Consider the following 24,899-nt stretch of genomic DNA (forward strand, 5'->3'; position numbering starts at 1 on the left):
AGATAAAACGTAAAGGGGTGGAAGATTTCTCTGCCAACCCGTAGGGGATGGAGGTCTAGGATACCTGGAGGATAAAGAAATTAGCTACTCCTGTTACGTGGGGAGCGGGTGAGTTAAATACAAGAGAGAAATCCCTTCTGAATCTCCAGCTGACATCTCCAGTTGACTGTGGGTTTCTTATAGATTGACATAAAATACTCATGTCTGAGTAAAGATCTTCTGACTCCTTCTTCTGGATTCCTTATGTGTGCGTGACAGGTTAATGCTAAGACCCTTTGGTCTTGGGCTGTACTGCTCTTCCCTTTCATAGTAAAAGGAGGCACAGGACACTAAGTAACTTGCTGGGCTCAGAGAAAAGTGGTGGAAGATATGAAACCTAGCTTCCAATAGTCCTCTGATCCAAGCCATTTTGCGTCTTCAACAACTTTTATTCTAACATGAGTTATTTTCCAATAACTTCCTCACTGCAGATTTAACACCTGAAGAGAAATACTAAACAAAAATAGCTTAAAATTAGGGAATTTCTTGAAAAGTTTTGGTAAGGTAAAGGCTTGATCAGAACTGTACTTGTGGGGATTTCCCTGGTGATGCAGTGGTTAACAATCTGCCTGCCAATGCAGGGGATACAGGTTCGAACCCTGGTCTAGGAAGATCCCACATGCCATGGAGCAATGAAGCCCGTGCGCCACAACTACTGAGCCTGTGCTCTAGAGCCCATGAGCCACAACTACTGAGCCCAAGCGCCACAACTACTGAAGCCTGCTCACCTAGAGCCCATGCTCCAAAACAAGAGAAGCCACCGTAATGAGAAATCCGTGCACCACAACAAAGAGTAGCCCCCGCTTGCCGCAACTAGAGAAAGCCCGCATGCAGCAACGAAGACCCAATGCAGCCAAAAATAAATAAATAAATAAATTTATTAAAAAAAAAAAGAACTATACTTGTGGAAGATTACCCTGTCACTTGTAGGACAAATTTGAAAAAGAGATTATTGAAGTGGTAGAACATACCTCAATTGGGATGACCCAGGGAGGCAGTAAAAATTAAACCGTGGTTTTGTAACCAGCAATGGCTCATGTGCCTGTGGCATAGAAAGCCAAACTCTGGCTGCAGGTGTTTGCAGCAAAGTCAGGATTTATTACAAATCTCAGAACCACTCCAACTTGGTCTTTGAGTGACGGGTTTTTTAAAGGGGAAGAACAGAAAAGCTGGGATTAATCATCATTCTGTGATATTTCTGTGACATTTCTTAATCATAGTTTGGGGAATCAGGATGTCCCTGGCTTATGATTCTCAGGCAAGTGGTCCATGGCTCTGGGGTCTATTAGCTTATCTTATCCTGGAGAAACAACCTGAGTTTGTACGTTAAGGGTGATATCTACAACACCAGTTTTAGTCACCTGACTCTGGTTGATTAGTGTTCAGTTAATTAGTTCATTAGATTAATGGCCAGATGGGACAAAGAAAAGAAATAAAGTTTTGGATAGAGCGATTAATCATAAATTCAATTCAGTATCTTGTAATAATCTATAATGGAAAAGAATCTAAAAAAGAATATATATGTATAACTGAATCACTTTGCTGTACACCTGAAACAACATTGTAACTCAACTATATTTCAATAAAAATTTCAAAAATAAAAAATTGTAAATTCAGCAAGGTAACTTGATTTTAGGGGGACTTGGCTTCAGTTTAATTCAGAAAGATGAGATATCATGTTACTTAATCAACAGAACTCTTGACAGATGACTAGATATGAGGGCAGCCAAAGGGAAGAGCCTGGGTGCCTGGAAGAATGATGATGATATTAATGTAAATAGGGGAGTCTTGGCGAGGACTGACTCTGTGGATAATAGTGAACTTCTTGTCTTTAAGGTGTGGTGCCGTACCTAGTAAAGGTGACCGGCTGGCAACTGGAGAGAGGCTGAGACTGGAGAGATTGTTTTAGAGTCATCCGGAGGTGAAAATTAAAGTTCAAAAAGACTGTAAACACAGAGAAGATAATAGGAAACACCTCTATGTAGGGGACAAGCAGTAAAAGCAAAGCTGAGAAAACAGAGGTATTCAGAGAGGGAGGAGAACCAAGAGGGTGATGTGATGAAGAAAGATTAGAAGTAAGCAAAGCTGTTGAGCCCCGGTAAACCTGATACTGACAGGCACTGCGGTTTATCTGGGAAATGGACTGTGTCACACATTCTGGAAACCATTCTTTAAAACATAGCCAAATACAGTCATGAAAAAAATGAGGAAACAACTTTGGCCGTTTCCATGTCAACTGAAAAAGTTCTGGAAATATCCCATAGGTTATATAAAGCATGGTCCTTAAGAGTGCTGGAACACTCAGCTACCACTTGACTTCCAGTATACCTACCCATTTACATGACTTCGGGTACCTCTCTGTGCTATTTCCTGTCTTTCAAATGAAGGACAATAGTCTATAGCATAGAGCTGTTTTGAGAATTAAGTGAGCTAATATTTCTAAAACAATGCCTGGAACATAGTAAGTGCTCAATAAACATCAGCTATTGCTTTCACAATAGTTTTTAAAGCCCTGTCTCTCCTGAAGTCTCATCAGAACACTTTGGCTTGATGTGCCTCCCACCCTGCATTGATGATACAGCACTTAGCACAGGGGCCTGGCAAATACGCCAAAGGCTCAGTAATATTAATAATCAAAACTTATAAAGCACTATGGGCCGGACACTTTTGTGAGTGCTATTGACTGAAAGAAAAATGCACAATGTAAGAGCTACGAGTTGAGTTTATGCAGTGCCTTACTGGGGACTACAGACCAAGAGACAGCCTCTCAGATAGCTCTGAGGAGGTAGGGGGAGAGGCCAGCACATATATGATTTTGGGTAATGAGCACATGCCATCAAGCACACATCTCAGTAGAAGGTTACTGCTAGTCAAGAGGAACAGATATCTCAGTTAATGATTGTAGTGCTTTTCTAAGTATGGGAAAATGCAAGAACCTGAGTTCATAAAAATTTTTTCCTGAAATATATCTAAGCATCTAAGGGCCTGTTTTGCCTGTTCTCCCAAAGCACTGAGCACGTCATGCTATTCTTCATCCTGAATTCCTTTCAGGGTGTCCTGTAGGTCAGCAACTGCAGTGGCTAATGACTTGCTCCTTGTACAGCTGGATGGTGGGCAGCATTCTTTGCTTTACAGCGGTTTTATTACAAGTACTAACTAATATAATCCACCCAAAACCTCTGAGGTAGGAACCAGTGTATCCCCACTTTACAGATAGAGAAATTAAGACACAGATGGGTAATGTAACTAGTGTTAGCTTACACGAAATGTTACTGGCAGATCCAGGAGGTAAAAGTAAACCCAGGTATCTGTTCCACAGCCCCTTCTTGTAAGTGCTGTGCCACATCGGTCCATACATCTTTACTAATGAAGAGAAAGAGCATTATTTCTATTGACCTGAAACAAACAGACTGCCAAATACTTCTCCAGGAAAGATGGGTTTATTCTGCGATAAGCAAAGAATTACACTTTAGGGTCTGCAACCACAGCGAGCCACAGCACAAGTCGTGTGTCCCCCCCAGGGACATTGTTGTTCTTCTTACAACACTTGTAAGAAGAAAAGGAAGTTGGGAAGGCTATAAAAAACAAAGAGTCCATGGGTTTTCTTTGGCTGAGTCGTTGCCAGGAAAGAAGACAGGTCTTCTCCCTATCAGCCTCTGCTAACGTCAGAGTGTGAGAGTTCCCCCTTCCAGAAGCCCAAGTCTATTTAATTGCACTTTCTACTTATTAATTTTTTTTACATTTCCCACAGAGCACAGCAGAGCTGAAGTTCAAAAATTAGATCCATAGTCATTAAGAGCATAAAGCACCATCTATTCCAACAGCATTATCTTAAGCCCCAGAAAGTGACACTCAGAGAGGGGTCTCCCCAGCGCACCAGGCCAGAGCCGATGGAGACTCGTTTTCAGTTTCAGGCCCACTGACTCTTCTCCCTCTGGGGAGGTAGGTGAGAGGAGGGAGGAGTGTTTGCCATGGCCCCGCCCCCATCCTTGCCTTCCTGCAGAGCAGAGGTGACCTGCTCGGCATTCCCTGGGACGTGCTGCAGCGATGGGGAAGGCAGGAGGAGATGAGACGTACTTCCAGAGGAGCAGTCTGTTCTGGGTCACTGTCATCACCCTCTCCTTTGGCTATTACACGGTAAGGGCAGCGGGCCCCGGGCAAGGCCATGCGAGGGGACAGAGTGCTGCCTTGAGCCACAAGATCCGCACCTACGACACGGAGAGGTCGCGCAGGCGCAATCGCGGCTCTCGAGCGCTCTAAGCCAGGGCACTAGACCCGGGAAGAAGACGCAGGCGCACCGGTCTGCCCGCGCCTTCCGCCTGTGTTGAGATCTTGAGAAACCGGTTGCCCACGCTTTCCCTATATGAAGGCAGGGAATACTCCCCACCCCATGACTCGGTGTCTAGATCTTTCAAGATGGTGGTGGCGAAGTCGAATGCCGGTGGGGCTGCTACCTCCTATTTCCGTACAGCCAAACCGCTGCCCTCGCTGGTCACGGTCCTGGGGCTGGGATATTTCGGGGTAAGGTGTAGGGCGGGGTGCATCTGTTTTGGCCCGCCAGGCTCCCGTAGGGCGAGGGGCGCTGTTGGGGGGCGGGGTCTTGCGCTTGCGCGCCTGGCGCTTGCCGAGGTTATTGGCGTAAGCGGAAGGTCGGTGGGCTTGCAAGCTTTCTGCTTGAAAATGTACCTGTGTTTGCGTCCCCACGGTTACTAGGGCTTAGCCAGGTTTGAATAGAACTCAAGAAGAAGGAGGTCAAGTTGACGGACAGTTCTAGGCCTGCCAAGTCAGGATAGGGCTTCCAAAGCAGAATGTTTGAGGCAGTTGGAATTGCTTGGAAAATGGGGGTAAACCTCAAGGATGGGTAGAATTTAATGGGCAAGAAGAGTTAGAGAGGATATACATGTTATGACATAGATGTGGAATCATGAAGACAGAGAATCTCTACTGAGAGGAGCAGCGACTTTTGTTTGGCCGACAGAATTCATTTAAAGGATACAGGAAAGATACCCAGAAAAGTAAGTTGAGGACTAAATTGTGTAAGTCATTAATAACAGAAGTCAGCCAACCTGGGCACTAAATCTGATAACCACAGAGTTTCCTCAGCATAAATCTCCCACTAGAATCGCTTTCAGAAAATAGAAGTAAAGAATGGAAGCCCAGATGACTTAGCTCAGAGTTTCTTTGGTCTGTTCCTTGTTCTTATAGAATCGAGAGTATTTAATAGCCTCGGTTAAAAATAGATTTAAGTGACCTAATAGGCATTCTGTGCTTCTGGTTCTCTTTCAGTGGGTGATCTTCTGGCCTGAGGCTATTCCGTATCAGAGCCTCGGGCCGCTGGGCCCCTTCACTCAGTACTTGCTGGAGCATCATCACACCCTCCTGCACAGCTGGTAAGGAGAGCTGCAGCAATGGGGTGTGGACCCTGCAGCTCCAGTGTCCCCGAGGACCTGGAAGGCCCCTGGTTGCCTTCTAAGAGTGGTGCTTGTTCACATGAAAGCACCTTTCTCTTGGGGGTTTCTGTGTTAGATTTCATCAGCAGAGAACCATCACCTTAAGCTAGGCTGACTTTTGTTTCAGGTATTGGCTTGCGTGGCTGATTCACGTGGGAGAGTCCTTGTATGCCATTGTATTGTGCAAGTAAGTGTTTTTAATAGGTCTTTGTCGCTTTTCTCTTGGTATCTAATATAAGTTGAGAGTAGCCACATTTAAATAATTCATGCGCTTGTAGGCCGAGAACACTCTCAGGTAGAGTTGAATCCCCACACCGAATACTGAGCCTCTCTCAGTACCCGGAGGGAGTACTCAGTAAATAGTTAATGAATGGATTCATTTGTGTTAATGAGTCAATTATTTAGTCATTTAATTTAGATGATTTTTCTTCTTTTTTTCAAAAGTCTCTGTATAGCCCCAACTAGAAGAAAAGATTAGGAGGCTGCCTTCTAGTTTGAAAAAGAGCTGTATTGACCTAGCCCAATGATTCTCAGCCTAGTTTCACCACTGAATCACCTGAGGAGCTTTCTCAACATTCACTTCTCTGGTTTCCAGGCCCAGAGATCCTAATGTAGTAGCCTTGCTTCAGAGGTAGGAACATGTTATTGTTTCAAAGTCTGTAGGTGATTCTGGGATGCACTGCAGCCTAAAAGTCCTGCGACTAGACCCTACTCTACAGTTGCCAGTGCAGGATAATACAATGTGAGAGAACTGAAAAAGCTTTTCTTTACATTGAGACTTTATGTAAGCACACAGAAAGTATGGTGTAATGAAAGAGATGGTTATAGTAATGCCAGATTGCTTTGCAATTGATTATTTTTCTTCTGGTCAAGATTAATTACCACCTCTGTTTTTGTGGTATTACTTCTAAAAGTGGAAAATAAGATACTTTATTGTTTTAATAATAAAAGTAATGAATACTTCTTGGGTACACACTATGCCAGACAAGTGCTAACTGATTTAAATAGATTATGTTCCTCCACCTTCTGGTTTATTAAACAAGCTGGACTTTGTAGGAGAGGAAGAGAAAGCAGCTTTATTTTTTCGCCCGTCTCCACTCCCCCAAGGATTACTGTCTGTCTCCCACCTTAGCCCTGGATGAAATCTGAAGCAGGTCCATAGATTTTCCAGTCACTATCTCATATTATCTGGTCAAGTCCAGTCTATTCATTAAAACTATGAACTTTTATCTAATTCAGAACATCTGTTCTCCTCCAGCTGGGGCTCAGCAGCCTGCTGTGGGGAAGAGGGGGTAGTTGATGTCTTCCCTCTCATTCCAGCTTTGTTCCCTGTTCACTAGCGACAGCTGCCTGTGGCCCCTTGGGGTGCTGGGAGTAGTTAGCGGAAGCAGAGCACAGTCTGCCTCGTGATCAGGCAGCTGGGTGCTGTGGCGGTTGCATACCCATTGTTGACTCTTTCCAAAGGAGCCTTGGTGGAGTTTTGAGAAACCGCCCATCACTAGGGATCTCCCTTCTGCAGTTCCCTTGATGGTTCCTTCAGACCTCAGTCAGTATGTCACTGCAGTTTTCCCTTAGGATCTGTAATGGGGGGCGTGGTGGGGGGCAGTTTCCCTTTTATTGAGATCTCTTCTACCCTTTAGTTAGGCCTCTGGGGCGGGGTTGCTTTTAAGCTCACCCATGCCAGTGCCCTTCCACAAGACCTGTAAGGCTCACGATGACAGCTTCCTTATCCGTCCAGCAGGATAAATCTGCAAGTGCGTGCAGTTCCCTGGGCAGCCAAGTACCAGTAGTTAAACGTCTGAGTTAGATATTAAGCCTCCCTCAAATTACTGGGGACTCTTGCCAGGCTGAGTGGTTCCATTGAAGCTGTTCTTTGGGCTGACGTGGGATAGGAAGTGCCGCAGCACTAATACCTCCTTGTAACGGCCTCTTCCGGCTCTCAGTGAGAGCTTAGCTCGGAGGCGTGTGGTCCAGCCCTCCACATTATAGTGTTGGAGTACTTTACACCTATTTTGTTATCGTCATTTGGAGCCTCTAATGAAAACGAAAAGACTCAAACTGAACATCCTGCTCTCAAGTTCTTTGATAGGCAGTGGGAGAAGAGGCATAGAGAGGTTAGGGCACTATTCTCACATTCCTGAAGTCATTTCTTTATGGCCTAACGTGTTGCAGTGTATCATTGGTGACTGTAAACCAGAATGAATATTCCTTTTGACTTATGAACGAATACATTTAAGTGAAAGAATCATGAAGACATGTAGAACAATTGGAAGCCCTACCCCACATCCCACTATCCAGCAATAAAAAGAAATTGATGAATTCCATTTAATCAGACATAAGACTTGACTGAACATTCGACTTTATAGCCATCCCAGTGCTTTCTAACCCTATATGCTCATCAAAATCAAGTGAGAAACAGTTTCATAATACCATGTCCTAGGCAGTAGCCAGATTGCTTCCCAGGGAAGAGTGTACCATTCTAAATGCACAAGAAAAACGAAAATCAATGAACTAAGCATTCAAGTTAGTAAGCTGGAGGAGAGCGCAAAATAAGCCCCATGAAAATAGATAGAAGGAATACGTTTTTAAAAAACTAGAAGACAATAACATTAAAATTCTGGTGGATAAATTTTTCTCTTTTTTTAGGTCTAAAGGCATCACGAATAGTTGGACTCAACTCCTCTGGTTCCTGCAGACGTTCCTTTTTGGGATGGCATCTCTCTATTACTTGATTGATTACAGACCGAGACGCCATAAACAAACTTAAAAAAGATATCCAAAAAAAAACTGAATCACTGTTTTGTACACTTGAAACTAATATAATATTGTAAACCAACTATACTTCAATTTTAAAAAAGAGAGAAAATATAGCATATAAAGTTCCTAGGAGATAAAAAAGATGTTCAAAAGCTTTCTCTACACTGACATTCAGCCTCACCTTTTTTGGGGGGTGCTGTGTTTACTTGATCTTTCTAGAAAGTTACGACCCTCTAGTTATTCACTGTTTTCTTCATCTGCTCTGGTTGAACTTGAGTAGGTAGTAGGAAAAGATTTTAGCTTCCCAGTTCTGCAGACTATCCTATTTGGCAGAGGGCTTCCAGCTACCTTCTTGTGGTCCTTGGCTGTGTTGGCATTCTCCCTGTCACCTGGTTTAAGCCACATACTAAGTTTGCTTGTTGGGATATCTTTGCTCCTACCTTCTGATTAAAACACCTTACCCTTACCACCACCATCTTATCAGCTCTCCTTTCCCCCAATTTTTTTTCGACCCACCTGGACCAAAATAGAGTGACACTTCCATAACACATCAGTTCCACCCACATTTGTTAGACACCTGTGAGGCGGGATCTTCTCCTTTCAGGCTTCCATTTCAGATTATGGAGAAAGATGAGGAAGACAAGCAAGTGCCTGGAATGGGGCGGGCCAAGAGGTGACACAGGCACAGAGGACATCCTGGGAACCAAGAAGGAACGACTGGGGAATGCTTTCTCTGCTGCTGCCAGCCAGAAGTGATGCTTCCCTCCACTCGGACCCTCCGACATATAGTGCTCTGTACGTGCAGGATCTGATGTCCACCTTCAAGTCAGGACCACATCTTAAGACAGCTTCGTTTTTTCCTCTAGCACCTGTCCCATTGCCTCACACACAGGTGTTCTCTCAGTGTTTACCGAACAAAGGAGGGAAACTGATTTCACTTTGCACTTGTTCAGCATCATTCCAATTTTTATCTGAAAACTGCAGAACACATTCAGTGTACCCTTGCATCAGAGAAAAGCGCAGGACTGCCCTTGACTGGTACCGCCATGTTTCTGTGGGTCCCCTGGTGGGAAACCCGTACCTTTTTCACACTTTCCTATTCTTGGTCACTTTTTCCAGACACTGTAGATGTCTCCCTCCAGTTCTGACTCACTCAGCCATTCCTGTTCTAGAGAGTCTACACTATGGGTTCTCCAACTAGTTACTACCTCTCTCATTCACCTGGTTATAACTTAACTACTGACTGGTTGGGGCAGGAGGGTTACTGACTCACCTCAAGGAGCCTTTAGGGCTCCTTTCCTGGAGGACCGCCTGCTTGTTCACTAGGGACTAGACCTTATTTTCCTTCCATGACACAGTAGGTCATGTTATTTGTTTTAAGCAAACACTTAGGAGAAACAGCCCCCCTTCCCCCAAAAAAGAGGCCTCAAGTAAAAGCACAACCATGAAAGATGATGGACTATGAACTGGTTTTGGTGGAAATCAACTTCCGCACATAAATCCCAGTCTTTCCCTCTGTTTCTCTTGTGATTAAGGGGTTGTTATTAATGGTGCCAAGGATAATATGGCAGATTACTGAATGAAATGTATTAACTTGAATAAAATGTTGTGAATGGTGTCTCCAATCAAATGCTTTTTTTGGTCAGTTTTGATAGTATTGTCACACATTGGATTCTACTCTTTCTCAAAAAGACTCTATTCTGGAACTTTGTAGCAGGGATTTTTTTTTCACTGATAAAGAAATGCAGAATGCCCTAGTTGTAGGACATACGGTCTTCCTTACGTTGCTAGAGCTGTCTATAGTCCACTTAACTCCTCCACGTACACCAAGTTGTGGGTGGACAGAAGCATCTCCTTTCATTGCAGGATTGGTCCCCTGTTTCCACTACATCTCATTCAGTGTTTGATGTAGTCTGCAGCAAGTGAAAGGAGTACTCTGATTTTTTTTAAATGCCAAAAGTATAAAATGCTGTTATCTTATTTGGGGTATTATCATGGCCTAGAGCAAAAAAAGATCTTAGCAAACAGTGCAGGTCATTCATTTTATAGGCCCATAAGCTGCATCCCATGGAGGTGAGGTAACACACAGAGGCCAGACTAACTGGATCTCATGTTCTGCCTCTTCCTCCCCCGCAGTCCAGGAGCCTAGAAGTAAGTCTAAAGCAAAAACCAAAAAGAGACAGCTTTGTGTTGCAGTCACAGTGGTGATACAGGGGAAACATCTGTGTTGAGTTTGGATGAGAAAAGGCCAGAGGCATCTTGTTGGAAACAACCATGGAGGGCAAACAGACTAAAACCCCAGATATATCAAGGGCAAGTATAGTTTGGAAGGACAAAAAAGCAAGCCCCAACGGCGGGAACAAAAACAGAAAACTAATGACCTCACAACCTAAAAACAGGCCAGATTTATAAACTAACACTATTTCCTACATTCAACATGTTTATGAGTCCATTGCAATCCAACTCCAAACGTTTTATAAGCCATGGTTTTAAAACAAGTCTTGAGTTTAAGAGGCTATACTCTAGATGTGTAAAGAGGTTCTTTAGCAAAACAACTTGCCATCTGGGAGCCTGTATGTATTTACATGGAGGGCCTGAAAACGCCAAAGAAACGTTGGAGAACCTGCCTTTAAGGTTAGAGCATGGAATGCAATCACATTGTTATTGTTGCTCAGGGCCCTTGCTGGAACCTTGTTAACTAAATCTCTTAGTTGAGCAGCCTGGGTTGTAAATATCATTTTTCCTTTCCTTCTTATCAGCACAGACAAAAAAGAATCTAGGGCGCCTGAGTAATATATTTGTAAGTCTATGAGACCCTTCTCTCTGCAAGGCTCCTTGTCCACATCGAATTGAAAATTATGGTTCCTTTTTTCTCAACGTTGGACAATGAGAGTGTGTACTTATCATTTCACATTTCTCTTTATGAAGATCTATAGTCTGATTCCACGGTGGACACTTGAAAATCCTATCCAAAATACTGTATTTGCAATTCTATCCACAAACATTTTAAGATGGCTCTTAAGGGACTTCCCTGGTGGCACAGTGGTTAAGAATCCTCCTGCCAATGCAGGGGACACGGGTTCAAGCCCTGGTCTGGGAAGATCCCACATGCCACGGAGCAACTAAGCCCATGCGCCACAACTACTGAGCCTGTGCTCTAGAGCCGGTGAACCACAACTACTGAAGCCCACGTGCCAGAACTACTGAAGCCCGTGCACCTAGAGTCTGTGCTCCGCAACAAGAGAAGCCACTGCAGTGAGAAGCCCGCACACTGCAACAAAGAGTAGCCCCCGCTCGCCGCAACTAGAGAAAGGCCATGCGCAGCAAGAAAGACCCAACGCAGCCAAAAATAAATAAATAAAAAATAAAATAAAATAAATTTATTTAAAAAAAAAAGATGGCTCTTAAGCTTTCTGAATAGGATTGAGTATACTAATTGTTCCATTGCTGTTTATAGTAAGGCATAAAGTTGGATTGTGGAAAATACCTTTGGTGTACTAATACTGTTCAGGGAAATATTCATGAAAGAACTTTTACTTTTTCCTGTACCAACACATTGCACTGGATGTTTGTAGTAAATAAAAAATTACTCAATATAAACTGTCACTAAAATTGGAATCTTGACATTGCTGTAAATAAAAGAGAGGAGTGACATCTATAATATAGAGAAATGTTCCCTGAACCTCGGACATGGAAGGACCACCCTCAGAACACAAATCTCCTTAAGCAATAATAACTATGAAATGCCACACCTGGTTAGTTTGTTCATTACATTTTTCTCTAATACATATGAGAATAAAGCATACTTTACATCGATACCTAAAATCACCATGCATACTAATGCTACCTTCAGCACGCTATTAATAATCAAAAAGTATTCTACTATCCACCGAGACTGAAGTTGGGATTTACCTGGCTCCAGACACAGGATTTTAGGCAAGTCTGTCACCTTCCTGGACCTCAATTTCATCATTAAAAAGAATAAGAATAATGTTACATTGTGGCTGGGATGAAGATAAAATAGTAAATTTAAATGAAATCATCTATGTGAACCAACTTTGTAAACTGTAACATTCATCAAGAGTATAGTTTTTAGGGACTTCCCTGGTGGCGCAGTGGATAAGACTCTGTGCTCCCAACGCAGGGGCCCCAGGTTTGATCCCTGGTCCGGGAACTGGATCCCACATGCATGCCGCAACTAAGAGTTTGCATGCCACAACTAAGGAGCCCATGTGCTGCAAGTAAGACCCGGCGCAACCAAATGAATAAATAAATACTTTTAAAAAAAGAGTATAGTTTTTACTGGAAGGTTGGTCATGGGTGATGATGTATCCTGAATTTCTCAAACTTGACGGTGCAGATGGATTCTGTGAGATCTTGTGAAAATTCAGGCTCTGATTCAGTGAGTGTGGAGCGGGTCCAAGATTCTGCATGTCCAGCAAGCTCCCTGGTGATCTTCAGACCACTTTGAGTAGTAAGATTTTTAGAGAAAATTTAGAATAAGAACCCAAATGGTTTGACCCTGATTTCGTGAGGCTTGGGGTTGATTTCTAGACATGACAACATGTTTGTGTCAATAAGAAGCACAGCTAAACACCCTCACTGGGAGCTCAGCACTCAGTATAAACAATCCTTGGAGTCCTGACAATCGGCAAAAAGCACTGCTGTGGGGCTAAAAATGCTATGAATACAACAAAACAGAAACAGACTCACAGATATAGAGAACAAACTAGTGATCACCGGTGGGGAGAGGGAAAGGGGGAGGGACAAGATGGGATGGGGAATTAAAAGGTATAAACTACTATATAAAATAGATAAGCTACAAGGGTATATTGTACAGCACAAGAAATATAGCCAGTACCTTATAATAACTTCAAATGGAGTGTAATCTATAAAAATTTTGAATCATTATGTTGTACACCTGAAACTAATATATATTGTAAATCAGGTATACTTCGATTTTTAAAAAAGAATTTTTAAAAAGCTGATGAAATTAGCCAGTTGGCATATCTGCATACTCCTCCCTCCTTGAGAATAAAAGTTTGGGATTGAGGTCTTTTGAAAGTAAAAAAGAACTCAATATTTTTCAAATATTTATTTTTATTCTAGACACCGATATGAAATACCTAACATCCACAACTCTTTGAGGTAACAATTTAAAGTTGAGGACACTGAGGGGAGATCCCTGCCCAAATGGCTGACCAGCTCAGGCCACTGACTCCTTCTCCCAAGATCAAACTTGAAGAAACAGTAAACACATGAGAGAAGTATGAATTCCTAAAACCAAAGGGAAAATGTAGGGAATGTTCCCGCCCACCATCCTGGACAGAAGACTAGAATTGGTGTAGAGGTGGAGAAAGGGGAGCCTTGGGCAGCAGGGAGAACTAGGTTGGTGGAGAACTTTTCATCTGCTGTTCTTGTCTCTCCCTCAAATTGAGCAGACAGTTATGGGCCTGACCCTTCAGCACGGAAGTGGGCAGTAGCAGGGTCCATGGCAGCTTCTCCTGATATTAGCAACACAAAGCCACACTGGGTGATGGGGGAGAGTTCATGAAAACAGGCTGACAGCCCTCAGGCAATCACTCCCCTATACTCCCAATCAAATCACAAGGATTGTGGACTACATTGTTATTTCTTCCTAAAGGTTCAAAAGTGAAAACCTCAGGCAAAAGAGTGACCAATGGAATGGTATCAAACAGGGACTCTTTAAGGGTTCTGTGGTTCCTGAATTCTCATCTTTAAATCACTGATTTCAGTGTAGACTAGGGCCTGGCCTTAGCCCTCCCCCAATGCATTATCAGACCTGCTGGTTGATGCCCCAAGGGAAAACAAGATGACAAGCCCAAAGCACTGGACAGCAGAGAATGACAAGCATAAGCTGAGCCACACCTGTCATCTGAAACAGAAGTGTTGGAACATAGGGACCCGGAATCTAAAAATCCTCTTGAAGTAGGACATAAGGAGTTAATAAGAGAATATGTTAGCAATATGATATACAAATAAGAAATCACACACAAAAAAGAACTAGGTGAAAATATTAGGCGTGAAAAATAAAATAGTTGAAATAAAGAACCTATTAAATGAAAATAGAACAAGTGAAATAGAATGGATGTAGTTGAAGAAAGAATTTGTAGACTCAAGCTTGTGGATGTCTCACAGGAAAACACAAAACATAAAATACAAAAGAAAAGCCTGGAAATGTGGATGATAAACATAGAAATGCCAATGCCTAGGGGTATTAGTTCCAGTTGGAGAGAAAAATAAAATGGAGTGGAAGAAATTTTTGAAGAAATAATGGAGAGTAATTTCCCCCAAATGACCTTATTTGAAATGACTTATAAAGGGCCAAACAAAAGAGATAAGGCGTACCAATCCCTAGGCATAACAAGAAACTTTGAGAATAATCAAGACAAAGAGAAAATTCTAAGTTTCCAGAGAGAAAAAACGATCACCTCCAAAGGAATGACAAGGAACAGACATCAAACAGCTACACTGGATGCTAGAAGACAGTGAAAAATAGTTTAAAAGTACTGGGGAAAAATTACTTTGAATGTAGAATTTTATATTCAGCCAAATTATCATTCAAACAGGAGAAAGTGATGGGAAAAAGATTCCCTGCCTTCAAGGGCTCAGAATGTTTGCCACACAAAAAGACCCACATTGAAAACACTTTTGGAAAAAGTCCTTAAATAATAAAAGGGAAAGAAGTCAGGCAATGCTGCCAGAGATATAGGGTAGGGAGGGAGGAGAGGCATCAAAGAAAAATAAAAGGATATAAACAAGCCCAAATTTAAATTATATACATTCTAGCCAATTTCCATGATGGGTATATGTGTATGTGTGTTTGGGAGGGAGGGCAGAAGGATAAGTGAACTGGGCATGAGAGTAAGTTGAAATATAGAGCTTCTTCAGTTATGTCGCAATAAACCCACTGTACATTGAACTGTAAATCGAAAATGCATTTAGGGGCTTCCCTGGTGGCGCAGTGGTTAAGAATCCGTCTGCCAATGCAGGGGACACAGGTTCAAGCCCTGTTCTGGAAAGATCCCACATGCCACGGAGCAACTAAGCCCATGCACCACAACTACTGAGCCTGTGCTCTAGAGCCCGCATGCCACAGCTACTGAAGCCCGTGCACCTAGAGCCCGTGCTCCACAACAAGAGAAGCCATCACAAAGAGAAGCCCACGCACTGCAACGAAGAGTAGCCCCCACTCACCACAACTATAGAAAGCCCGCACGCAGCAACGAAGACCCAGTGCAGCCAAAAATAAATAAATTTTTAAAAAAGAAAAGAAAATGCATTTAATACAACTAACCTACCAAGCATCATGTCTTAGCCTAGCCTACCTTAAACATGCTCAGAACACTTACATTAGCCTACAGTTGGGCAAAATCATCTAGTACAAAGCCTATTTTATAATAAAGTATTAAATATGTGATGTAATTTGATGAATACTGTACGGAATGATTGTGTGGATATGGAATGGTTGTAAGTGTATCAGTTGTTTACCCTTGTTATCTCCTGGCTGACTGGGAGCTGCAGTTGCTGACATTGCTCAGCATAATCAGCAAACTAGTGGCTACCAAAGGGAGCCGGTTGGGAGGAGGGGCAAAATAGATGAAAAGGATTAAGAGGTACAAACTTCTAGGTATAAAATAAATGTTAACAAGGTTGTAATGTACAACACAGGGAATTAGCCAATATTTCATAATAACTTTGTATGGAGTGCACTCTATAAAAATATTGAATGAGTGTGTTCTACACCTGAAACTAATATAATATTGTAAGTCAACCATACATAAATTTTTTAAAAAAGAACCAAACTTTAGGGCTTCCCTGGTGGCGTAGTGGTTGAGAATCTGCCTGCTAATGCAGGGGACACGGGTTCGAGCCCTGGTCTGGAGGGATCCCACATGCCGCGGAGCAACTAGGCCCGTGAGCCACAAGTACTGAGCCTGCGCGTCTGGAGCCTGTGCTCCACAAGAGAGGCCACGATAGTGAGAGGCCCGTGCACCGCGATGAAGAGTGGCCCCCACCTGCCACAACTAGAGAAAGCCCTCGCACAGAAACGAAGACCCAACACAGCAAAAATAAATAAATTAATTAATAAACTCGTACCCCCAACATCTAAAAAAAAAAAAAGAACCAAAGTTTGAGGAACTTTCCACTTTCTAACCCTCTAGAGTCCTCTAAAATCTCAATGAACTAGAATTTTTCACCTTGATACAACCTCAGAAAACCCGAGATGAATTAACCTTATCTTTCCTGCTACTAGGAAATGAAATCACCCCCAAAAGATAAGATCTGATAAAGAGAAAGCTCCCTAAGAGGGAATCTTGCAGGTATTCTACTTTCTAAGGGAAAAGTAACAACACAGCAACCCTCTGAGAGAATTGATAAATAACAAGTCACATTTCAATCTTTTATTGTAATGGGTGTTTCCACTTAAGAGCAAAAGGCAGCAGGGTGTAATGGAATAGCACCCTAGGCTTTTTTTTTTTTTAACATCTTTATTGGAGTATACTTGCTTTACAATGTTGTGTTAGTTTCTGCTGTGTAACAAAGTGAATCCGCTATATGTATACCTATATCCCCATATCCCCTCCCTCTTGAGCCTCCCTCCCACCCTCCCTATCCCACCCCTCTAGGTGGTCACAAAGCACTGAGCTGATCTCCCTGTGCTATGTGGCTGCTTCCCACTAGCTATCTATTTTACATTTGGTAGTGTATATATGTCCATGCTACTCTCTCACTTCATCCCAGCTTCCCCTTCCCCTTCCCAGTGTCCTCAAGTCCATTCTCTATGTCTGCATCTGTATTCCTGTCTTGCCCCTAGGTTCATGAGAACCATATTTTTTTAGATTCCATATATATGTGTTGCACCCTTGGCTTTTGAGTGACAACTATGTTCAAACTGTTACCCAATACTTACCAGCTATATTACCCTAGATAAATCTCACGTCTTTGAGTCCCAGTGTCTACTCCCTTCTCGTTTTGTTTATTTCCTTTTATCTCCATCTCCCTGATGCCCCCACTTCCAGGCAACAATTCCAAGGTGTTTGCTGTGCCTGTTCTTGGAAAATGTACACTGCTGTTTTGTGAGCAAGTATTTCTGATTTAAATGAATAGTAATATATATGTTGCCATATGTCAATTGCTACTAAACTTCGGCATCTTGAGAAGGACTCCTAGGACAGTGTGAGTTTGGTAAGTTAATCTGATTTCCAGTTAATTTTTGACAATTTGCAAAAAAGAGCTGAGTTGCCCACATTCCCTGTTGCTCCCTTGGAGGGGAAAAAAATCATCTCTAAGACAGTGTGAGAGCCAACTGGAACTTACAAGGCTTTTGAACAAGACAGGAAACAATAGAAAAAGGAAGTCCAGGCTGGCCAACTAGTATAGCTCATCTTGGATGCCTCCAAAAATCTGTCTTAACTTTGTTCAACTTAGCCAGAATTGCATTTAACTACACAGGATATGAGACCAAATGATGTCTGTGGTCAACTCGTAATCAGAATGCTGGAACGGACTACAGAAATCTTCAGATAGACACCCCCCACCATCATTTTACACTGGGAGAAATTGTGCGCCTACAAAGAATGGTAACCACCAATGTCACACAATCAATTTGCTGTCAGACCTGGGTCTCTGACTCCTTGCTATTTCACCAAGCTGCCTGTCAGCATATTGGATGAAACATCCAAAGTAATGTTCTCAACAGCATGGCTCCCACCTCCCAAATATTTCACAAATATTATCCAAGAAAGATGCATTAAGAGTGAGAGTAGTTTCCATCATTATTGTTAGCGGCCCTAAACCCCTACATCCTGTTCATGTTACTGGCGCCTGCCTTTGATACTGTATCCATAGCAATGTACAAATATTGTAAACATTCTGCAGACCTAGGGATGTTCTTGCCATTGGTTAAAGGTGCAGCAGTAATACGTTGCACATGTACACCGAAAAGGTTATTTATAGCATTTATGAAGCTTTAATGTCTGCATAGCAAAAGTATTCGCTGGGCTTATGTTCTGGGTATTACAGAATATTTCCTAGGAAACTGAAAATAAATATATTATGAAATTTCAATTTTGAAACATATTTAGTATTGTCCTGGCATCCTGTAATGGCTGTTGCAAAACACACTGTAGGCCAGAGACAAGCATTCCTTATGTAAACCCATTATATCCTTTGAATCTGCAGGAATCCCACAGAATGTTGCTTCTATGTTAATAATAAGAGTAACATTAATTGAACAGTCAGTGGGTGGCCAGGCATTATGCTTAGAGCCTTGTTTGCATTTTTTCATTTAATCCTCACTTTAACCCCTAGGAGGTATGCCCTGGCATCCCATTTTCCTAATTAGAAAACTGAGGCCTAATGAAATTAAGTAGCTTGTTAACAATCAGAGCTAGTGAGGGGTAGAACCAAGAGTCAAGAGAGAGCTGTGACTCCCAAACATATGTTTGTTACATGTGTGTTTGTTGCCTATTGGTTACAAATTACAGATGCAACCATAGCATAAAATCTCTCTCTGGCATCCATATATTCACAGTGAAATATTTTTGCTCTGTGAAATACATATTTAAAGTGGACTCCAGCATCTAAATCCTTGTGTAGAAATCATTTGGATTCTACTTCAAGTAAGCAATCCATTCAAACATCCCTTTGAAATGGCATCTGGAAGGAAAAGATGTTTCCATCTGAACATGAGTCTAACCAGGGACTGGTTAGAGAGGCCTCCTCTGAAACCACTGGAGCTTGGCCTTTAAAGATCACAGTGATGCTTCCTGATTAATTCAAGAGGTGGGGGGGAAGAGGCCAGATCAGGAGCGCAGAGCGAGTGAGCTGGGTAGGAGGGCTGATGCTGTTGATGCTATGAGGCATCATCCAACGTCAGGTCAGTGGCACTGAGGGCTTCTGGGGGTGGGGGTGGCCAGGCCCCTCTCCTGATCAGGTACACATGCTATTTTTCTGGAATCACTGTGGGGAAGATAGCTCCATTCAGGACAGCTATAACTGTCCCCAGGGGTACCACTTCTGGTGTGACGATACATCCAGACTAGGTAGAGCAGGTAGGGAAATGGGCGTTGGCCTTTAGGGCCTGTGAGACCAGGCGTATTCAAACAGCATCAGGGTGGAGATTAAGAGGCCAGTGGGGCTAGGGAGGGCTGGGCAACCAAAGGGCTGTGCTGAGGAATGGGGCGGAGCTGAATCATCCCAGTGACATTGGGGTGCGGGGAGGGGACTGTCTTGGAAAATGCAGCAAGGAGAACTCAGCCTTCATCATTTGGAAGTTCTAAAATAGAGGTTTTTATCCCAGCAACCATGAGTGAGTCAACGAACCTTTAACATTATCTGGGATCCAAAGAGACCCAGCAACAGACAGCCTGGGCCCTCCAGGAATTGTTCTTTGGGGAGAGTGGGGGGCATTTGTGGATGCAGTATCAAAGCTCTCAGATGCACTGAGGAAAATGGACTTAATGAATGAGATTGGAAAGCAGGGGACTTGCCTGGTGGTCCAGTGGGTAAGACTCCGCGCTCCCAGTGCAGGGCGGGGTGGGGGAGGGGGGCCTAGGTTCGATCCCTGGTCGGGGAACTAGATCCCACAGGCATGCTGCAACTAAGAGTTCACATGCCACAACTAAGTATTCCACATGCCGCAATGGGGATCCCGTGTGCCGCAGCTACCGGCACAGCCAAAATAAATAAAAATATAAATAAATCTATTTAAAAGATTGGAAGGCAGAAGAAGGGAGCAGCTGCCACCTAATTAGCCATGCAGCCTTGAGCAAATCTTTTGTTGATACCTCTTGAACTTGGGTTTCCTCATGAGGCAGTTAAACCTGAGATTTATATAAGGTACCAGCTTTAAAATTCCATAAAATTCCAAAAGCACTATCCACTCGTGAAACAATTTACTGGGAGAAGTAGTGAGCTTCCTGTCACTGGAAGTATTCAAGAAAAGTGAGAATAACCACTTGTCTCATATGCCATAGAAAGAATTCCTGTATTAGGTAGGAAGTTAAGATTTGATTTTGAGTAATAAAAACAACAAAAATAATAATAGTTAACATTGATTGAATATATAATATGTGCCCAGCACTGTTCTAGGCATTTATACACATCTCATCTGATTCTCTCAACAAGCCCAAGAGGCATGGGTACTATTAACATCCCCATTTTACAGAGGACACTCAGATCAGAGACAGTAAGTTACCAGAGATCTCATGTCTAGAAAGGGATAGAGCTGAGATTGGAGACCAGGTTTCTCTGACTCCCCCAAGTCTTAACCACTGCCCAGTTCTGCCTTTAGCACCTGCTGCAGCCAGGATAGGCATGCCTTCTGCCAGCCTGGGCTCTGAGTACAAGGCAACGTGACTGCTTCCAACTTCATCTTCCTCCAAGGTGGGCAATTGAGTATGGAATGCAGACAGCCAGCTTGCCAACACGGCTGCTTTCCTAAGGCTTGTGACATGAGCAGAAGGGAGCTGCCATCGCTGCTAAGAACCTCAGCTCCTCTGGGCTCCTTACACCCGCCACTTCATTTTGCAGAAGAAGAAACGAATGCCCAGAAAGTGTGAGCTGACTACCCAAGCACACACAGCAAATAAGCAGCAGAGCTGGGAAACAGCTACCTTGAGCCTTAACTTCCAGGCCAGTTCTCAATGTCATTCTGTTTTTTAGCTTGTTAACTGAAACACTCACACACACTCACACACACACGCACACGCACACGCACACACACACACAACATAAGAGCTGGGAGTTGAGTTTATTTACTGTCTTACTGAGGACTAGAGCCCAGGAGGAAGAGGTATGTGATTTTGGAGAAGGGATATGTACAATCAAGCACACATCTCTGTAGAAGGTTGCTACTAGTCACAAGGATCAGATATCTCAGTTAATGATTTTAGTACTTTTCTAAGCATGGAACAGTGCAAGAATTTGGGTTCATAAAAATTTCTCCTGAAAATATGTAACTATCTGAGGGCCTGTTCTCGCAGTTTTCCCAGAGCACAGAGTGCCTCATTCCTGAGCTTCACCCTGAATTCTTTCCAGAGTGTTGCTATACGTCAGTAACTGCAGTGGCTAGTATCTTGATTCCTGTAGAACTGGATGGCAAGCAACATTCCTTAGTTGGCAAGTTAATCGCTATGACCGTGGTTGTTCTCATATGTCCCTCAGTTTTGAGATCTGATATATACACATTTTTTTCTGATGAAGGCCTACAGATCAGGCACAACAAATTAGAGATTCACAAGAGTAGCAATTATTGAAAATTAAATTCAAAAAGATACATGCACCCCAGTGTTCACTGCAGCACTATTTACAATAGCCGGGACATGGAAGCAACCTAAATGTCCATCAACAGAGGAATGGATAAAGAAGATGTGGTCCATATATACAATGGGATATTACTCAGCCACAGAAAGGAACGAAATTGTGTCATTTGCAGAGATGTGGATGGACCTAGAGACTGTCATACAGAGTAAGGCAAGTCAGAGAAAACCAATATCGTATATTAATGCGTAAGTGTGGAATCTAGAAAAATGGTACAGATGATCTTATTTGCAAAGCAGAAATAGAGACACAGACGTAGAGAACAAATGTATGGATACCAAGGGGGAAGCGGTGGGTGGGATGAATTGTGAGATTGGGATTGACATATATACACGACTATGTATAAAATAGATAACTAATGAAAACCTACTGTGTAGCACAGGGAACTCTACTCAGTGCTCTGTGGTGACCTGAGTGGGAAAGAAATCCAAAAAAGACGGGATATATGTATATGTACAGCTGATTCACTTTGCTGTACAGCAGAAACTAACACAGCAGTGTAAAGCAACAATACTCCAATAAAAATTAATTTACAAAAACACAAAAAAGTTAAATTCTCTGGCTCTTTTGAAAATTCTAATCTAACCTTGCCCCACACAACCAAATTTACCTCTTATTGATCCTGAATCGGCATTTCTGCCCCTTTTAGGCAAATTACTTCACTAACATTGACCCAAAAGTACATATCCCAACTACTAACCTTTTTCCGAGCCATCACTCCAGGAGAATTCCCTCCCAAATCCTCTCTTCTTTATCTGGGCAGATTGGAAATTCAGGCTCAAGTGGCAACCCTGAGGAGACAGCAAGCATTTGAACATTTAGTTTACAAACTAAATTTATACCTCAGTCAGAAATGTGCAACCCTACTTCCCCCCCATTTAAGCTTTACAACACCATACAAAATATTCATTATATTTTAGATTTACAAAGGAATAAAATCTGCAGACTGGTTGGAACAGTTTAGAATTCTGCACTCATCTATATCTCTTAGTCCTAGGAAACTGAGTTAAAGCAGAATTGTTCCACAGCTAAGATATTTGCATATACCTTTTTTCCTCTTTTCCTTCCTTCCTTCTTCTTTTTTCTTTTCTGTTCTATTTTGTTTTTGTTCCTTCTTAGTCAAGTTCAGTGGTGTTCAAATTTTGGTTGTAAAATTCTCAATTTAAGAGTGGGGTTTTTTTTTAAGGATGTTCAAGGCCTAGGTAAGTGTAGGTCACACGCTAGTTTGGGGATCGACCCTTAGCAAGATGCACTTCCATAGCCTGAGGCACGTCCGCAGTGAAGAGCAGCCTTTGGAGTCCAGTGTGACCTTGGGCAGGTTTCCTATCTGTTCTCAATCCCATTTGTAAAATGGGGGCGATGAAGGTGGAAATAGTGGGTCCCGGGCTGCTCCACCCTGATCTCTGGCACCCACTCCCTATCTCACTCAGAGGCAGTTATTGTCCTCGGCATCATTTCCTCAATCTGCATCATGGCCACCTCCACCAGGTCCTTCACACTCAGGGACTGTGTCCTATGCTGGGTCTCAAAACTCTGTTCTCCACTTTCTCAGGGATGAGGGAGCTCTCAAGAGTTTGGGGAGGCAGGGCCCAGCCCCTCTTCTCCCTTAACACTCAGCACGTTTTCTACAGTCTCCCCAGCTGGGCCTTGTTTGCTCACCTCTGGTCCCTCCCAGTCTCCCTCTCTCGTCTGCTTCCTGCTGCCCTGCTAACCTCCTGGCTGCTAACCTCCTGGCTGGACTTGGGCAAGGCCCTTTCTCTGGACCTCAGTTTCCTCTTCTGGACAAAGATGAATGTGGCTGCAACAGGAGTTGTTACTGCTATTACAAATGTATCCTGTGCTTGTTGTGAAACATCAAATCATTCAACAATGAGAATGTCTAACATAAAGTTCCCAGTTACATTAGTACCCTCACTCTCATCCTAATCCCTGTGCATAGCAGTGATTACACCATTAGCAGCTGAATGTGCATTCTTCTAGATTTCAGCTATATACATATAAAATATATATATATATAAATAAAATAGTGTATAATATACATGCACACAGACTCACAGACATTCTTTTGTTCATGATGAGATTGTATTACACACATTTTTCTGCAACTTGCTTTCTTTATTCAACAGTAAATCTTGGAGGTAATTCCATGCTGGTGTACATAGATAGAATTCATTCATTTAATTAATTAATTTACTTACAGTAAATATTTATTTACTTACAGTTTTATTGACATATAGCACTGTATAAGTTTAAGGTGTACAGCATAATGACTTGACTTACATATATCATGAAATGATTATTGCAATAAGTTTAGAGAACATCCATCATCTCATATAGATTCAAAATTAAAGGGATAGAGAAAAAATTTTTTTCCTTAATGAGAACTCATAGGATTTACTCTCCAAACAACTTTCACACAATATGTAACATACGGCAGTGTTAATTATATTTATCATGTTGTACATTACATCCTTAGTATTTGTCTTATAATTGGGATTTATACATTTTGACTGCCTTCATCCAATTCCCCCTCCAACCACCCCCCATGTCTGGTAACCACACAACTGATCTCTTTTTTGATGAGTTTCTGTGATTGGGTTTTTTGAACTATAACTGACCTACAACACTGTTTTAGTTCCTGTTACTCAACATAGTGACTTGCTATTTCTATACATTTCAAAATGAACACCATGATAAGTCTAGTTGTCATCTGTCACCATGCAAAGATATGACATAATTATTGACTATATTCCCCACACTGTACATTTCATATTGTTGCAGTAAAAACAGAAATGAGACATTTCTTTTCTGATAAACAAGTAAAATAAGGAAACGATGAACAGGCTGGGGAAATAGCATAAACAGGCCTAAAAGAGTTAAGCAATCCTGGTTATTCTTTAGCTGTTATACTAACAAACACTTGTAGCTAGACTTGTCCTTCACAAAGCAGATTACTCTCTGACTCCATATGAATCACCCTTCACACCTGGCATTTCTTCTCCCCCTATACTCCCTTGTGGCACTCTTCATTTCAGAAAGAAGGTCACTGGCCGATAACTTCAGGGACACCAGACCCCACTGATGAGCCACCTGACACCAGCTCTGGCCATGAATTTGCTGAAGGAAAAAAATGCAAGTCCTTCATTGCTTTGAACCTTATCACCTACCTGCAGACCATGAGCCCCAGGATAGAAACCTCTCTCTATTCCCAGAAAAGGAAGGGCACAGTTCTTGAGGTGCTAGCCTGCTGTTACCCCTTTTGCCAGGCAAAGATTAAAGCCATTTTCCTCATTCCTCCAAAACTCG

General features: G+C 42.5%; 1 protein-coding gene and 1 long non-coding RNA gene across 3 annotated transcripts in view; one reads left to right on the forward strand and one right to left on the reverse strand.

Annotated features, from left to right (window-relative positions):
* LOC138842382 (uncharacterized) overlaps nt 1–24,899 on the reverse strand; it is a 104,692-nt gene that overhangs the window by 73,712 nt on the left and 6,081 nt on the right. The window contains exon 2 of the long non-coding RNA XR_011376812.1: nt 22,294–22,384. This is a non-coding gene — a long non-coding RNA (uncharacterized lncRNA). The remainder of the gene's footprint in view (nt 1–22,293; nt 22,385–24,899) is intronic.
* On the forward strand, nt 4,019–10,099 carry TMEM254 (transmembrane protein 254). 2 transcript variants are annotated; one of them, XM_030862743.3, is made up of 4 exons: nt 4,019–4,176; nt 5,326–5,429; nt 5,617–5,676; nt 8,136–10,085. In XM_030862743.3, exons 1-4 carry the CDS (start codon nt 4,087–4,089, stop codon nt 8,254–8,256), a joined length of 375 nt encoding a protein of 124 aa, XP_030718603.1. In that variant the 5' UTR covers nt 4,019–4,086; the 3' UTR covers nt 8,257–10,085. The 2 variants fall into 2 exon arrangements, with proteins under 2 accessions (XP_030718603.1, XP_060142562.1); XM_060286579.2 differs by lacking the exon at nt 4,019–4,176 and adding an exon at nt 4,218–4,560 and having other exon boundaries at nt 8,136–10,099.

The sequence above is a fragment of the Globicephala melas genome, chromosome 16 (genome assembly GCF_963455315.2).
Source record: "Globicephala melas chromosome 16, mGloMel1.2, whole genome shotgun sequence".
NCBI lineage: Eukaryota > Metazoa > Chordata > Mammalia > Artiodactyla > Delphinidae > Globicephala > Globicephala melas.

What these genes read in the sequence shown, in the direction of transcription:
- TMEM254 (XM_060286579.2), top strand. Translation starts at nt 4,456, where the DNA reads ATGGTGGTGGCGAAGTCGAATGCCGGTGGGGCTGCTACCTCCTATTTC. An exon ending in CACACCCTCCTGCACAGCTG is followed by an intron (nt 5,430 to 5,616) that starts GTAAGGAGAGCT and finishes CTTTTGTTTCAG; the next exon opens with GTATTGGCTTGCGTGGCTGA. An exon ending in TATGCCATTGTATTGTGCAA is followed by an intron (nt 5,677 to 8,135) that starts GTAAGTGTTTTT and finishes CTCTTTTTTTAG; the next exon opens with GTCTAAAGGCATCACGAATA.